Here is a 16,394-nt window from a genome sequence, read left to right on the forward strand (position 1 = left end):
CAACAACCTTGCCAATGTGCTGGGAAATCGAACGATGAGTATTGATCTGAGGAAGAGAATTATGCGATGCTACGTATGGACCGTTCTGAAGTATTCCTGCGAAACATGGACCATGAGTGCAGAATGCGAGAAGAAAGTATCCGCTTTTGAGATGTGGTGCTATCGAAGGCTACTACGGATCTCATGGAAGGACTTCGTTACCAACAAGGAAGTACTAGCAAGAATAGGAGAGGAGCGGAAAGTCGTAGTTGAAGACATCAAAAACAGAAAGCTAAAGTATTTAGCTCATAAAATACGAGAAAACGGTATTTTCATGCTAGCGGTACAGGGGAAAATCCAAGGAAGATCGACGAGAGGGAGGAAACGATCGGAACTGTTAACAACAAACTCACCGGCCAACTCCCCCTGCAAGACCCTGAAAGAAACAATTAGATACGCTAGATACCGGCTAATATAGATGGACATATACGCTATCTCCTGTAAAGGAGCGCGACTACGACGACGACGACGACGATTGAAATTGCCAAGTATTTTGATATTTAGGTTGAATGATTCCTTTTTCAAAAATTCTAGAAATCATGACAAATGGCCAGGGATGAGGCCCGGCCCTGGATCAGGACCCGAAACCTGAAAAAGCCCTGAAGCCCGAATGTCCAAGCCCCAAAACCTTAAAAACTGTAACCTACAAAGCCTTGGCCCAACGCTCGAAACCTCTTCCTCTGAAAACCAAGCCCCGAATGTGAGCCCCGAAACCCAAACTGTGATCAGGGCTTTTCAGGGCTTGTGTATATTTTGTAAATTACTATTGGAATTACTGTTCTCTGCATCTCAAAACTTCAAAAGTCAAAAAAGATAATTTTCAAAAAAAATTTACAACTTCAGCAAAAAGTTTGATATTTCAAGTTTTTTTTTTTTTTTGGTACCTACCTATATTATTTATAATATTCTGTAGGGACGTAGTTTATTGTTCTTTGGAAAATAATACTCAAAAACTTTAGACAATAATTAAAAATTCCAAAAAAATCAAATAATTTTGAAAAAAGCAATTGGAATCTGTCCTTATGAGGTATTTTTTTCAACAGAAAATTGAATAAGATTTCACTTTTATTCTTCATTAAAATAGGCCATTGAGGGGCTTCATGGAAAAGGGACCTTAGTCAATTTTTTCCACTGATTTTTATAAGTTCAAATGGACTTAAACAATTTTTCTACAAGCTTGCATTTTCCAATTCGTTCTTTTTTTCATGGAAGAACAGTTCAATGTCACTGAATTTATGGTGAAATTGATAAAAAAAATTCAATGCATTCAAAATTGTAAATGAAAAAGAAACAAGAAAAATGACCAAGGCCCTTTTCCCATAAAACCCCTCAATTTCGAGCCCAGGAAAGCCCCGGAAAGCCCTGAACACTTCATTCAAGCTCTCGAAACTGAGCCCTGAAACCCAAACCCAGAGTTTCTTGGGCCCCAATCCAAGCCCAAGACCTTATAAATTTTTGATTGAAAGCCCAAGCTCCGGAACCCGGAACCCGAAACAAAATCGTTCGGGGCCTCATCTCTGCAAATGGCTCAAAATTCTCACATTTTAGTTGAAATAGGCCTATTTGAATTCATATTGTCAAATTTTAACTGATTTTGACCCGTTCCATGACATCTTTTTCAAAACTTACAAAAATCTGGACCCAATTTCAGGCACAGGGCACAGAGTCCTTCAAAAGTGCTCAAAAATATTTTCATCGACATACCTATACCTACGTATTTGATTTTTCTTACAAAATTTTAACCCAATTACTTAGATTGGTTGCATGAAAATCATAATTCATGACCCAACATTGAACTGAAAATTTTTCAAAAATTCTCAAAAACTATTTTTGTCAGAATTAGTATTTAAATTTATCGCAAAATTTTGATTTTTAACATACTTATTTTGATTGATTGCATGGAATTTTTTCAAAAATTCCAAAAATTGTGCCTCAAAAAATTTGATGTTGAAATACACAAATCTCCAAACTCATTTTGATCAGTATCAGTGCATGGCACCTTCTTCGAACAAAACGTTCATTTTGAAACTTTATAGGTGGTCCATATTAGGCATCCAAAATTTTAAACTGTAATTTTGACACTCATACTTCAACAATGAAAAAACAATTACATAAAACTGACCTACCCATACATCCCTGAAGTTTTGTATGGTGTTATAGTGGAAGGATAGAACTTCATTTTGAAGCCTTTAAGGAGATTTCTACCTCCATTAGTTTTTAAATGACGATCTTCCAAAAGAAGTGGTCCATATTTTGGTGCCCTCAAAACTCTCAAATAACTTTATAACACACGAAACTTGATTATTTCACAGCATTTTACATAACAGCGGAATAACCGGGTGCACAACTTACAATCTTAATAATAACGTTATAATTTCAAACTATAGTTTATCGATACGGGTATCGTTACTAGGTAGGACTAACATAATAGTTTACCTATTTGTATCGTCAACGCTTTTCTCCTTGTTTTATATCGTTGACAAACACTCTGTTATCACAATTGGTGCCGGTGGTTCATTATCTAGAAAAATTGTTAGTTGTTACATATACATAATATATCTAAACTTTATGAAGTTTTGAAACGTTTTATTCACTATGTCGTAAGTATCCCTGAATCAATCTGCTTGAATATGTGGTACAAAATTATCATCTCCGATTACTACTTATGGTCCCTAGCTACGTAACAATTCCATTTCAATTATATTTGTTTTTTGTATAGCAATCACGGATCAGGAAGTGAAGAGGACGAGTCGATACTGACTAGGCAAACGAAAACGAGAACGAACCTAGTATGTAATAATATAATATACCATAATAGATCAAATTGATTATTCATTTATCTAAGCTGTTACTCTTTGATTGATTGTTCTTCAAGGAATGGTTTATCGATCTAGGAACATCCAAATTTGAAGACATTCTTCAGTCAGACAGTTTCATCGATAAGACATTGCTGATCAGAGACGTTATAAGGATTGGACGGTATCAGACTGACCTTGTGACAGCCCCTCGAAAATTCGGCAAGAGTGTAAACGCCGATATGATTCGATGCTTCTTGTCAATCGAAGTTGACGAGAAAGGTAATCCGATACCGAGATCGGAAGCGAAAAACTACAAGATGTTCACCAGTCCAATACCTAAATCTACAGATCGTAAACTACTGATCGCAGAACATGAAAATTTTCTAAACGAACACCTCGGGAAGTACCCTGTTATATTCGTTAATTTCAAATGCCCACCAGTACGGACGTTGAAGGATACCATTTCGGAATGTAAACGTGTTATACATGAAAGCTTTTGCGAGCATAAATATCTATGCGAAAGTTCTAAACTTGACCCTGATGAAAAATCTGTCTGTAAACAGTGGTGCTCAAATACGAAGTATCAATCGGCTAATAAATCTGATACTCTCGTTGGTTTCAAGTCATTATCAAGGTACCTGGCCAAGCATTTCAGCACGAGGTGCTTCGTCATAGTAGACGAATATGATTCCATCTATGCATCGGCGATGTTGGAAGTGAAAGAGCCCATATTGCGAAGAATTACTGAGTTTTTCATGGCTTGTTTAGACTTTGTTGCGAAGGACAATACCGATTATGTAGTAAGCACTTTCATCACCGGTATTTCCGATATGTGTATGAAGAACACAGACAAACTTGGAAATGTAGTTTTTAAATGTCTTCCGGATGATGAATTTCAGCAATTCTATGGTTTAACGTATGAAGAAATGGTAGATTTGAAAGAACGAATGTCAATCTCACAAGAAATGTCAGTAAAAAAATAAGTATGGCTGCTCCCATATTCGGGGGAAAAATACTCTTATGGAATTTGATTTTCAAAGACTGATAAAGGCTAAAACAAAACAAAAAACTAGGAAAAAATTGTGAATTTTTTATTCTTGATTTCATTACTAACCTTGCGATAGAACAATTCACATTTTTTGTCGTTTATAAAAGCATCGTTTTTGAACATTTAAAAGTACCTATTCGATATTTTTATTTTCATTTCAGCTCTCCTTTCCAAAAATTTGTTCGGACCAAATGTGGCTAAATTAACGTGAAAAATACCTTGTGAGGGAGGGGTGGGGGTGGAGGTAGTTAGCTGGGTTAAAAGTTTGAAAAAATCTAACGATAAAAGTTGAGCAAATTTTAGCCCCCCTCCCTCTTACAACACAACACTTTGTCATACCTCTGGACTGAGAATTGGTTATTTTTTTGATCGTATATTAATCGAATAAACTTTCAACTTGAAAAAAGTAGGTATTATTTTGTTGATTGTAGATTTGTTGCGAAAAAATGAAAAATTGTACATAGATAAGTAAGTAGGTAATGAAATTTTTGGCACCGGAAAAAGAAAAATCAAAATTGAATCCAAAAATACAATCTAAGTCGAATTTTTATTTCTCGTGGCTAAATCGACCTCAAGAGTCACAGAGACAAAAAAATATCAAGGGTTCATTGATACTGAATTTCTTTATGATCATTTTCAGGCATTTTTTCCGAAAATTGGAAAACTCAGAAATCTTCTGAAGGCTTCAAACTGATTCGAAATTACTACATCGTTTTGAAAGGTCGAAAATGGTGTAAAACTAGAAACTAAATTTCAACTTTCTCACCTCAATTTGATCAAATTTTTATTTTTTCACGAGGAGAATACTTACCTATTGGATTTCAACTTTTGGAAATTCCTTGAAAATCGAGTTCATGGATGCTTATTTTCATTTTGAACATTTCATAGAATTTTTTCCAAAAAGGGGAAAATCCAAAAATCACAGGACTCGTACGAACTAAATTTTTTCCAAAAAAAAAAAGTAAATTTTGTAAGAATAAACAAAAAAGTGACAAAACATCAGACATTTTAATGCAGAGAAAAATAACTCTAAGAAAATAGATAAGTTTTTAATTTTTAAAAGTTGAACTATTTTGCAACTTATTTGTGAGAAAGGCGAGACTTTTCGGCAATTTTTGGCAACTCAGTTGAAATTTTTGAAATATCTCACAAAAAAAATGTAGACTTTGGCAATTTTAGTAAAAAAAAAGTGACTTTTTGACGCAATTTTTGTCAAAAAATCGTAGCTTTTGGACAATTTTTGAAAAAATGTGAGATTTTTAGGAATTTTTTGAAAAAAATGGCATTTTTGATCCGTTTTGTTAGAAAGTGACAATTTTTATCAATTTTAAAGCTGCGAGAATTTTCTACAAATTTTGGGCAAAAGCAAGACTTTGAGAATTTCAGCAAAAATCTGGACTTTTTATGGATTATTGGCAAAAACTGAGTAATATTTTATTAAAAATTCTTCAGGAAAGCGAAACTTTTGGATAATTTTTGGAAAAAAAAAGGGAAACCTTTTTAAACAAAAACAAATAACGAAATATCACACAATATTTTAATCCAACAACAACTTATAACAAAGAAACATTAGAGCGGGCAAATAGCGGTTTTAAAAAGGAAAAAATTGGCACATAAATTTTTTCTTTGGGAATGTGTTCGTATGGACCCTGAATGACTAAAAAAAAGCCGACTCTCCTACCCCTGGAGGAAAATTTTTTAGAGGGGTGAAACTGGTTCTGATTCAAGTTTTTTGCGGTTTACTCCGTAAATATTAGGTTTTTGAGAAAAACTACCATGACAAAAAATGTTCCCCTTCAAATTCTCGACAATTTGATACCACGCTAGATACCCATTGCTCAAGGGGGGTGTCTAAAAAAAGCGGTGGAAGGAGTATGGTGTTTCAAAAAAGGTCAGTCCAATAAATTAATCAAAATTACCACTTAAAATCATTCGTTTTCGCTCAAATTTTTTTTACAAAGCTTACTCACCCAACTACTAATCAAACTACCATTGGTTTGTCTTCAACCCTCCTCGGGGGTTCGTGAGGGTTGCTTGATTTTTCAAGTAACACACTACTGAATCATATAAACAAGTCTGGACGTGCGATATATCGAATAGTATGTTTTCGGGGTCGCTGAATACGAATATGAACCTATTTTTTGCATACAACCCCTCAAAGCCCCTCTGTGCCCCAAAATGGGGGTGAAAATTTTGAAAAATCGTAAAAAGTCGAGTGATATATCGAATGGTACGTTTTCGAGGTCATCGAGTGCGAATATGAACTTATTTTTTGAGCCCCCCTCACTCCCAATGTCCTTCTGTGCCCCAAAATGAGGGTGAAAATTTTGAAAAACCGTGAAAAGTCGAGTGATATATGTACATCGAATTGTATGTTTTCAAAGTCGCTGAGCACGAATATGCCCTTCTTTTTTGGGCCCAACCCCGCACAGCTCCCAACTGCCCCAAAAAAGGCCAAAATTTTGAAAAAAAGTGAAAAGTCGAGTGACATATTGAATAGTATGTTTTTGAAATCGCATGAGTACGAATGAACTTGTTTTTTGCATACAGCCCCTCAAAGCCCTTCTGTGCCCCAAAATGAGGGTCAAAATTTTGAAAAATCGTGAAAAGTCGACCGATATGGCCGGTTCCCATTTGCGAACCATGAATAGGAAAATTGACAGCCGAAAAGCAACCCGTTTGCGAACCACAATAGGATAGAGATGGCGAAGAAAAAGAATCATTCTGCTCATACATTCCAATTCAAAATGTACTCATTTGCGAACCAACCCCTAAAAGTAGGACTTTTGCGAACCACTCTGTTGTCTTTTTGCGTAAATATGATGAGAAGTAGGAGAATACCTATCATATTGCAATTTTGCTCCATTTGAAGGGTAAGATGGCGATCCAAAAATTTTATCTGAAAAGCACCCAAGGCTGGGGTCTACATTTTCTCCGAGGGACTTTTTCACACCAATTTTCGGGTCTACGAATTCCTCAGGGGGACTTTTTTTATACTCAGGTCTACAAATGCCCCAAGGGACTTTTTCATCGCAATTTTTGAATCTACGAATGCCCCAGGGGGACTTTCTTATACCCGAGACTCGGGAATAAAAACACCCCACTTGGCTTGGATGCGAATATTCCCCCGGGGAATTCGTAAACCCACGACTGGTATGAAAAAGTCCCCACAGGGCATTTCAGGCCCGAATTTCGAGTTCTTATTACACGATAGGACTCAAATTTTGAATTTTCACTCCCTCTCCACAGTGATTTTTTGTCAATAGGTAGCATCTGTAAAGTGAGAGTGACCTAACTGCAAAATTGTGATTTTTGAGATACAAGCAATTCAAGGCATGTAATATAATACTATTTTTTTTTTAAAACTTCACTTTATCCAAGTACGTAATTGCGCATGGTGATTGACCCATTCCACTCAAGATAGATTCAAATATCATATTTTTTCCTGCCACAGGATAGGGTCGTCTCATTTTTGTGGGGAAAAAATTTGCAATTTTAGGTCACTCTGCTGTTGAAATCTTTTGAAATGACCCTTTGAATATTCGTATAAGTTATGTAAAGTTTTGAAAAACAGTTCAGAGGTATTGAATTTTAGCTATTGGGGGACGGGGTGTTTCCTGGACCACTGAGTTACGTGAGTTATTAGGTGAAGTTTTATTTTTAAGCCAAAAAGGCATTGACATGTTTACACCTAACTGGTTGGTATTGGTTCGCAAATGTCTTACATTGGCTTCAATATGAATCACTCGTTCGCTCGGAGTTCATTTTTAATTTGAATTTCGTTGGTTCGCAAATGTCTCAGTTTTAGATCATTAATCAACCCAACAAAAGAGGAATAATAACAATAGGGTGGTTCGCAAACGTCCTACGCCCGACTGATATATCGAACGGTATGTTTTTTTTAAAAAAACACGAACCACTTACAAACTACAAATTTTCGATGTTTTCTTCCATCAAAAAAAAAATTATTTCATTTTGTTTTCGATTGGTAGCCAATAATAAATGAAATCGAAAACTTTACAGGAAAACAATCGAAATGAAAACACTGAGATAGACAAGAAGATTCACATCTTACCTACTAAAGACATTGGGGATAATTTTGGAGCGTTAGTAGGACGTTTGAATAGTAATATGAGTGAAATAATAAAAATCAGTCTATAGTCGTATTCAGCGATCTTGAAAACATACTATTCGACGTATTACACGTTTTTTGGTGACTTATCGAAATCTTATCCTATTTAGGGGGCGTAAGGAGACTTTGAGGAATCGTAAGTAGAGCAGGAAAAACGTGCATATTCCAGTTCAGTGTCTCGAAAACATACAAATCGATATATCATCATTCTACTTTTCACGATTTTTCAATATTGACCCTCATTTTGAGGTAAAGAGGAGCTTTGAAGGGCTGTATGCAAAAAATAAGTTCATATTCGTACTCAGTGATTTCAAAAACATACCATTCAATGCATATGCCACTCAACTATTCACATTTTTTCACAATTTTGGTCTTTTTTTGGGGCAGTTGGGAGCTGTGCGGGGTCGGGCCCAAAAAATAAGGCCATATTCGGGCTCAGCGACTTTGAAAACATACAATTCGATATATCACTCGACTTTTCACGATTTTTCAAAATTTTTCACCCTCATCTCGGCGCACAGAGAGACATTGGGGGTGGAGGTGTCTCAAAAAATGAGTTCATATTCGCACTCGACGACCTCAAAAACGTACCATTCGATATATCACTCGACTTTTCACAATTTTTCAAAATTTTGACCCCCATTTCGGGGCACAGAGGGGCTTTGAGGGGTTGTATGCAGAAAATTAGTTCGTATTCGTATTCAGCGACCTCGAAAACATACTATTCGATATATCGCACGTCCAGATTTGTTTTTCAAATATATATGATTCAGTAGTGTGTTACTTGAAAAATCAAGCAACCCTCACGAACCTCCCCCCCCCCAGGAGGGTTGAAGACAAACCAATGGTAGTTTGACTAGTAGTTGGGTGAGTAGACTTTGTAAAAAAAAATTTGAGCAAAAACGAATGATTTTAAGTGGTAATAATTTTGATTAATTTATTGGACTGACCTTTTTTGAAACACCTACTCTTTCCACCGCTTTTTTTGAACACCCCCCTTGAGCAATGGGTATCGAACGTAGCATCAAATTGTCGAGAATTTGAAGGGGAACATTTTTCGTCGTGGTAGTTTTTCTCAAAAATCTAATATTTACGGAGTAAAACGCAAAAAACGTAAATTGGAACCGGTTTCAGCCCTCTAAAAAATTTTCCTGCAGGGGTAGGAGAGTCGTCTTTTTTTTGGTGGTTCAGTGGGTCCATCCAGACACATTCCCGAAGAAAAAATTTATGTGCCAATTTTTTCCTTTTTGCCACTGCTTTTTTACGTTATTTCCCCGCTCTAATTTTAACTATTCATTTAAAAATAACAGGCAAAAGCGGAATAATCGGGTGCACAACTTACAATCTTAATATGTAATGACGTTATAATTCTAAATAAACTATATAGTTTTTTGGTACGGGTATCGTTACTACAGGTATAGGACTAACATAATGTACCTACTTGTATCTCGCTTTTCTCCTTGTTTAATATCTGTGACAAACACTCTGTTATCGCAAGTGGTGCCGGTAGTTCATTATCTAGAAAAATTGTTGACGTATTGTACATACTTATGTCTCAAATTTTATGAAGTTTTGAAACGTTTTATTCACTATGTCGTAAGTATCCTTGAATCAATCTGCTTGAATATGTGGTACAAAATTATAATCTCGGATTACTCCTCATATGGTATCTCTACGTGACAATTCCATTTCAATTATATTTGTTCTTTGTATAGCAATCAGGGACTAGGAAGTTTTCAAACTCGGAAAGAAGCGTGGGAGTCGATAATTAAGCTAACGAGAACGAACCTAGTATATAATAATATAATATAATATACCTACCGTATCGTATAATACATAGATCAATTGATTATTCATTTACCTATCTAAGCTGTTACTCTTTGATTGCTTGTTCTTCAAGGAATGGTTTATCGATCTGGGAACATCCAAATTTGAAGACATTCTTCAGTCAGACAGTTTCATTGATAAGACATTGCTGATAAGAGATGTTGTAAGGGTTACACAGTGTGTGGATGTCCTTGTAACTGCCCCTCGAAAATTCGGCAAAAGTGTAAACGCAGATATGATTCGATGCTTCTTATCGATCGAAGTTGACGAGAAAGGTGATCCGATACCGAGATCGGAAGCGAAAAACTACAAGATGTTCACCAGCCCAATACCTAAATCTACAGGTCGTAAACTACTGATCGCAGAAGATGAAGAATTTGTAGACGAACACCTCGGGCAGTACCCTGTTATATTCGTCGATTTCAAATGCCCACCAGTACGCACGTTAGAGGATACAATTTCAGAATGTAAACGTGTTATACATGAAAGCTTTTGCGAGCATAAATATCTATGTGAAAGTTCTAAACTTGACCCTGATGAAATATGGTTCTGTAAAAAGTGGTGCTCGAATACGGAGTATCAATCGTTCAATAAATCTGAAGTTGTCGTTGGTTTGAAGCTTTTAGCAGAGTTCCTGGCCAAGCATTTCAGCTCCAAGTGTTTCGTCATAGTAGACGAATATGATTCCATCTACACATCGGCGATGTTCGAAGTGGAAGAGCCCATATTGCGAAGAATGACAGAGTTTTTCATATCTTGTTTGGACTTTGTTGCAAATGGCAACAAATTCGTAAAAAGCAATTTTATCACCGGTATTTCTGAGATGTGTAAGAAGGGCTCGGGCAAACTTAGAAATATAGTTTATGGAAGCTTTCTTCCGAATGTCGGATTTGAGCAATTCTATGGTTTAACGAATGAGGAAATGGTACATTTGAAAGAACGAATGTCAATCTCACAAGAAAAGTTGGCGTCAGTTTGACTTAAATACATTGAAAATAAATTATTCTGTTCTCTTATGGAATTTGATTTTCAAAGACTGATAATGGCTAAACAAAAAACATGGAGAAAATTGCGAATTTTTGATTCTGAATTTCATTACCAACCTTGCAATAGAACAATTCAATTTTTTGTCGTTTATAAAAGCATCGTTTTTGAACGTTTAAAAGTACTTACCTATTCGATATTTTTGTTTGCAACTCTCCTTTCCAACAATTTGTTCGGACCAAATGTGGCTAAATTAGCACGAAAAATACCTGTAGGAAGGTGTGGGGGGGGGTGATGATCTGGAGTAAAAGTTTGGAAAATCTAGCGATAAAAGTTGAACAAATTTTAGCCCCCCCCCCCTCCTCACGACACAACACTTTGTCATGCCACTGGACTGCGGATTGGTTATTTGTTTTGATTTGATCGTATATTAATCGAATAAAACTTCCAACTTGAAAAAAAAACAGGTATTATTTTGTCGATTGTAGATGCAGTTTTTCCCAAAATTGGAAAAGTCAGAAATCTTCTGAAGGCTTCCAACTGATTTGAAATTACTAGATAAGTACATCGTTTTGAAAGGTCGAAAATAGTGTAAAACTAGAAACTGAATTTCAACTTTCTCACCTCAATCTGATCAAATTTTTATTTTTTCACGAGGAGAATATTGAATTTCAACTTTTGGAAATTCCTTGAAAATCGAGTTCATGGATGCTGAATTTCAACATTTCAGAGAATTTTCTGCAAAATGAGAGAAATCAAAAATCACACGACTCATACGAACTAAATTTTTTCCAAAAAAAGTAACTTTTGTAAGAATAATCAAAAAAGTGACAAAACATCAGACATTTTAATGCGGAGAAAAATAACCCTAAGAGAATAGATAAGTTTTTAATTTTCAAAAGTTAAACTATTTCGCAACTTATTTGTGAGAAAGGCGAGACTTTTCGGCAATTTTTGGCAACACAGTTGACATTTTTGAAATTTCTCGCAAAAAAAAAACAATTTTAGACTTTGGCAATTTTAGTGAAAAAATTGGGACTTTTTGACACAATTTTTGTCAAAAAAGTCGTAGCTTTAGGACAAATTTTGGAAAAATGTGAGATTTTTAGGAATTTTTTGAAAAAATGACATTATTGATCCGTTTTGTTAGAAGGTAACAATTTTTATCAATTTTAAAGAAGCGAGAATTTTCTACAAAGGCTATAGGTGGATAAGTAGGTATGGTGAATTTGCCCCGGAGAGCTTCAGGATTGATATTTGCATGGAAGGTGGGTACCCTTGAGCACCTTCCGTCAGGAAAGTTTCAGACCCCCACCCCGTTTTTGAGAACCCCCCCCCCTTTCTGAAATTACAATAAAAAAAATTTTCTCAGCCCCATGAGAACCGATTTTTTCAATTTTTGTTATATTGTTGTAAACATTCATAAGAGGTATCCCCACAAAAAATTTCAACCCCCTCGTCCCCCCATATTTTTGTGGAGATAGATTCCGCACATTACAATGTACCTACTTTTCAAGCACATCTCCATGTATAAGATCGTCACATGCGCTAGCTACCTACTAAAGGCCTAGCAGTACCTAGCTACTTAGAGCTTCATAGGTACCTAGCAACTTACCACATCGTTACCTACTTTTCGGACACTGAGTGTATTTACGTATTACAACACATACATTCATCTTAATGATAATTATCTTACAAAATAAGAAACATCTTCATCAGTTGTTATTTGTATCATTTATTGTCAAGTACATAGTAATAACTTACTCAAGCTAATTATTATACTGGCCTGTACAGTATTACGTATGGAGAGATGGCATTTCATGCCTTAGAAAGTGCAAAGTACATCACCTCGGGGAATGGGAATGGTACACGGATGTGGGAAGGTCCATATATGTTACTCTTTAAGAAGAGATTTACAATAAGGATCGATAGTCGTTTTACATAATAACTCCTGGACAGAGTCCATCTGGTCAACTCTATCAGTATAACTGGAACCGAGATCATATTACAAAATAGATCACTTGATCGCAAGCTTCACCAGTTCATATTTCGATATATGACTGGACTTGTGCTACTAATTTGACTAAGTATTAGATTTATGCAAATGCATGATGTAGGTACAAGCCTACATCATTTCCAGAACACTGATAACCGATGTTATATCATCGGGAGTTGCCAAATGACTGGTTTCTCTAGCGTATTTCTTCCAACATGAATGTGAGAGAATTAATCCGCTAGATGTCGTATTACGGAACTATTTCTAATGTTGACTAGAGGCAGAACGAATTTCTCTTGCTTACGCGACCGAAAATGCTGTACAATCTGTCTCTACATTTTCCTCTCAAAATGGTGTTTTTTAGTTTTGTTTGCCTGTTTTAGCAATGATCATGATTCGGCACAAAAATGCGAATAGCATTTTAAGTAGAGCCCTGCGCCAACGACGAAATGATCGGCGGCGGCTATGGTGAGCGCAGCGTTGTGGCTGGCGGCGTAGCCAATTCCAGCCAATGTTTTCGGCGGCGGCAAAAATTTTACTCAGCTGCGGCTCAGCCGGCTACAAAGGTTGAAATTTTGAGGTAATTTTCCGTAAATCATAAAATTACCTCAAAATGAAAATTTTTTGCGAAAATTATTCAGCTTCTCAAATAAGCATTTAGCATGAGAAATCATTCTAGGTAGTGCGTGGCAAAATTGAAAAATTTAGCCACTTGAAAAAATCCAAAATATGGGGAAAATTTCCCTGAAATTTGCCATTTGAGTGATTTAAATCGGCTCAGCCGAGCAAGGCGGCTTCAAAAATTTTTAAAGCGGTGGCGGCGGCTCAAAAAATGTGTGAAAATTTGGTGGCGGCGGCGGCGCAGGGCTCTAATTTTAAGTGTGTTTTTAACCCCAAAAAAACATATATATATTTTTTTTTGAAAACATGTTTGGTGGGCCGTGGTCAAAAATTGAAAAAATCAACAGAGGGGGGTTAAAAATGGATTCTGGTGTAAATGATTGTTTTTGGTAAGCGAGGTGTCGTTTCCGTATGAATCGAACCCCCCGAACACGAATATGACGTCCAATTTTATATTATCCTCATCCACACCCCTTCAGTGCCCCTGCCCTCCTCAATTTTTACTATTTATTAAGAGTTAAGCTATTTTCATAATGTTGGTGTCATTTTCATATGAATCGAACACCCCGAAAACGAATATGAAGTCAAATTTTATGCTACCCGCATCCACACCCCTCCAGTGCCTCTGCCCCCACTTCAATTTTCACTATATTGAAAGTTGAGATATTTTCATAATTTTGGTGTCGTTTCCGGGAGGGGGTTGAAATTTTTTGTGGGGATACCTCTTATGAATGTTTACAACATAACAAAAAATTGAAAAAATCGGTTCACATGGGGCTGAGAAATTTTTTTTTATTGTAATGTCAGAAAAAGGGTGGTTTCTCAAAAACGGAAGGGGGGATTGGGGATCTGAAACTTTCCTGGCGGAAGCCGGAAGGTGCTCAAGGGTGCCCATCTTCCATGCAAATATCAACCCTGAAGCTTTCGGGGGCAAATTCACCATACTTATCCACCTATAGCCTTTTGGGCAAAAGCAAGACTTTGAGAATTTCAGCAAAAAGCTGGACTTTTTATGGATTATTGGCAAAAACTGAGTAATATTTTACTGAAAATTCTTGAGAAAAGCGAAACTTTTGGATAATTTTTGGAAAAAAAGGGAAATTTTTAAAACAAATAACGAAATATTACACAATATTTTAATCCAACAACAACTTATACGAGTACCTAAGTACCTAACAAAGAAACATAGTATATTTACACTTTTTTAAAATTAAAATGCTCGTAACTGCAGCTACCACCACCATACAACAAGTTTTACATTGTAAGAAAGTTCATTTATCTGCAGAACACAAATGCAATAATTATTTAATACCTACAGATATTTATTTATATCATACTTATTACCTGAAGCGTGACAAATGAATCACCCTAGGATCATTTTCATCCAATTTCGGTAAATACTTGGTAGCAAATTGTTTCACAATCTCACGAAAATCATTATCAAATGCGACAGTTTGATTAATAATATTAGAACATTTTTCGCTTTCAGCAATAGTCACTGGAAAATTTTCTAATTCTTGCTCAAAATCGGTAACTAGTTTACGATATACGATGTGACGTCGGCGGAATTCGTAGTTTGGAAATATCTTATAAGGATCAAACACCTGCACTTTACATAATTTGTTATCTTTGATGACCTCGAGTTCGCGTAAAAGACTCATCAACGCTGATTTGACATCGGTACCTTCTTCAATTAAATTCAACACTTTATGATTGGAAGCAGAATAGTTGAAAAGGGCAACCATAGGCGACGGTTCATTTGGTTGGGGCTGACTCGAAGCAGTTTCTGTACAAATTTCCGCAAGCTTATCACAAAACTCGTCGAAATCTGACGGTATGTTCTCGAGGAATTCGCGATTTTTGGACGAATACAATGTCATTGTTTTCTTCACTTTAGGATCGTCTGTGTTGATGAATTCGACGATGAGAAGATGATCCGGGTCGAACCCTGCCAGCATTATCATTGTGTTGACGAAAAGTGCGTGTGGTTCCCAGTACCAAGGAACTGTATACGTTGAAGGGCTCAAAAACATTTTAACGGTTTCTCGATGTGTCGTAGCTGCTTCTATTTGTGCTATATGATAAGAAGTCGGTTTACCAAGATATATATAATGATCGGCTAATCTGCAAACGAGTGCGATGCGTAGTTTTTTCAACGATACAAGTCTCTGGTTCGGGTTCATGGGGACACAGGACTTGGAAATTGTCAGCTCAACATAGTCGTTACCACCCATTTTTTCAATCCTGCGATAAACAAATGGCATCATACATATCAAAGTTGCTCACATCGAGGCTCGAAGTAGGTGCGAATGATAGTGAAGGGGGCTGTACAAACATAAATAGGTACTTACACGTGGATAGGAATAAATTATGGGAAAATCTCGTCGCTGAAATTTTGAATGAATAGAGAATTCCTTTGAATATTAAACTGCTTGTGAAGCACTGACTGAAGGTTCGTCAACAAGAATCGCTAGAATCGAAAATAATAATACATAAAAGATGGTTTTTTTTCAGCAATTTTTAGTAATTAAATTGAGCAAAAAACTCGAAAACTTGACGACGTCAAAAAATAATTTTTTAAAAAATTTTCCATAAGAGATAACAGACTGTTTGGTTGGCCAATTCGAAATGACGTCATACAAAACAATCTGTCAAAACACTTTTTAATAATTTTATTTGGATGCGGGATGCGTACAAATCACAATCTGAGATGGTCTGTATGATTCTTTTTTCTGGTTTCTGGTACATCGGACATCGGTTCACAATGTTCACATTCTTTTAATAATTCATATTTTATTTTTTCAAATCAACTTCAAAATTATTAGGTTTACGCACACTTTTCTCCCAAGTCTTAATTTAGAAATCCAAATTAACGTTTCTTTATTTTATTCTTACAAGTTTCAATTTGGGTTCCTAAACTAAAATTCAAAATTGTACTGGTCTTGACAC

At 36.0% G+C, this 16,394-nt stretch overlaps 3 protein-coding genes across 4 annotated transcripts; 2 read left to right on the forward strand and 1 right to left on the reverse strand.

The window, feature by feature from the left end:
- Positions 1 to 2,544: 2,544 nt before the first annotated feature.
- Positions 2,545 to 4,875, forward strand: LOC135845454 (uncharacterized). Its single transcript, XM_065364020.1, has 3 exons — positions 2,545 to 2,639; positions 2,759 to 2,828; positions 2,915 to 4,875. The coding sequence occupies exons 1-3, from the start codon at positions 2,635 to 2,637 to the stop codon at positions 3,818 to 3,820; spliced, it is 981 nt and encodes a 326-aa protein (XP_065220092.1). The 5' UTR covers positions 2,545 to 2,634; the 3' UTR covers positions 3,821 to 4,875.
- Positions 4,876 to 9,424: 4,549 nt separating this feature from the next.
- Positions 9,425 to 10,865, forward strand: LOC135845461 (uncharacterized). 2 transcript variants are annotated; one of them, XM_065364042.1, is made up of 3 exons: positions 9,462 to 9,613; positions 9,733 to 9,808; positions 9,918 to 10,865. In XM_065364042.1, the coding sequence occupies exons 1-3, from the start codon at positions 9,609 to 9,611 to the stop codon at positions 10,821 to 10,823; spliced, it is 987 nt and encodes a 328-aa protein (XP_065220114.1). In that variant the 5' UTR covers positions 9,462 to 9,608; the 3' UTR covers positions 10,824 to 10,865. The 2 variants fall into 2 exon arrangements, with proteins under 2 accessions (XP_065220105.1, XP_065220114.1); XM_065364033.1 differs by lacking the exon at positions 9,733 to 9,808 and having other exon boundaries at positions 9,425 to 9,613.
- Positions 10,866 to 14,567: 3,702 nt separating this feature from the next.
- Positions 14,568 to 16,038, reverse strand: LOC135845470 (uncharacterized). The gene is made up of 3 exons (XM_065364054.1): positions 15,797 to 16,038; positions 14,790 to 15,689; positions 14,568 to 14,724 (listed from the first exon to the last, which is right to left on the reverse strand). Exons 2-3 carry the CDS (start codon positions 15,677 to 15,679, stop codon positions 14,721 to 14,723), a joined length of 894 nt encoding a protein of 297 aa, XP_065220126.1. The 5' UTR covers positions 15,680 to 15,689; positions 15,797 to 16,038; the 3' UTR covers positions 14,568 to 14,720.
- Between the last annotated feature and the right edge of the window lie 356 nt (positions 16,039 to 16,394).

This window comes from Planococcus citri, chromosome 1 (genome assembly GCF_950023065.1).
Source record: "Planococcus citri chromosome 1, ihPlaCitr1.1, whole genome shotgun sequence".
NCBI lineage: Eukaryota > Metazoa > Arthropoda > Insecta > Hemiptera > Pseudococcidae > Planococcus > Planococcus citri.

Bases quoted from the DNA above. Each gene is read 5' to 3' on its own strand.
- LOC135845454 (XM_065364020.1), top strand. The intron at 2,829-2,914 runs GTATGTAATAAT...TTGTTCTTCAAG, and splicing joins CGAAAACGAGAACGAACCTA to GAATGGTTTATCGATCTAGG.
- LOC135845461 (XM_065364033.1), top strand. From the start codon at position 9,449: ATGTACCTACTTGTATCTCGCTTTTCTCCTTGTTTAATATCTGTGACA. The intron at 9,614-9,917 runs GTAAGTATCCTT...TTGTTCTTCAAG, and splicing joins AACGTTTTATTCACTATGTC to GAATGGTTTATCGATCTGGG.
- LOC135845470 (XM_065364054.1), bottom strand. From the start codon at position 15,679: ATGGGTGGTAACGACTATGTTGAGCTGACAATTTCCAAGTCCTGTGTC.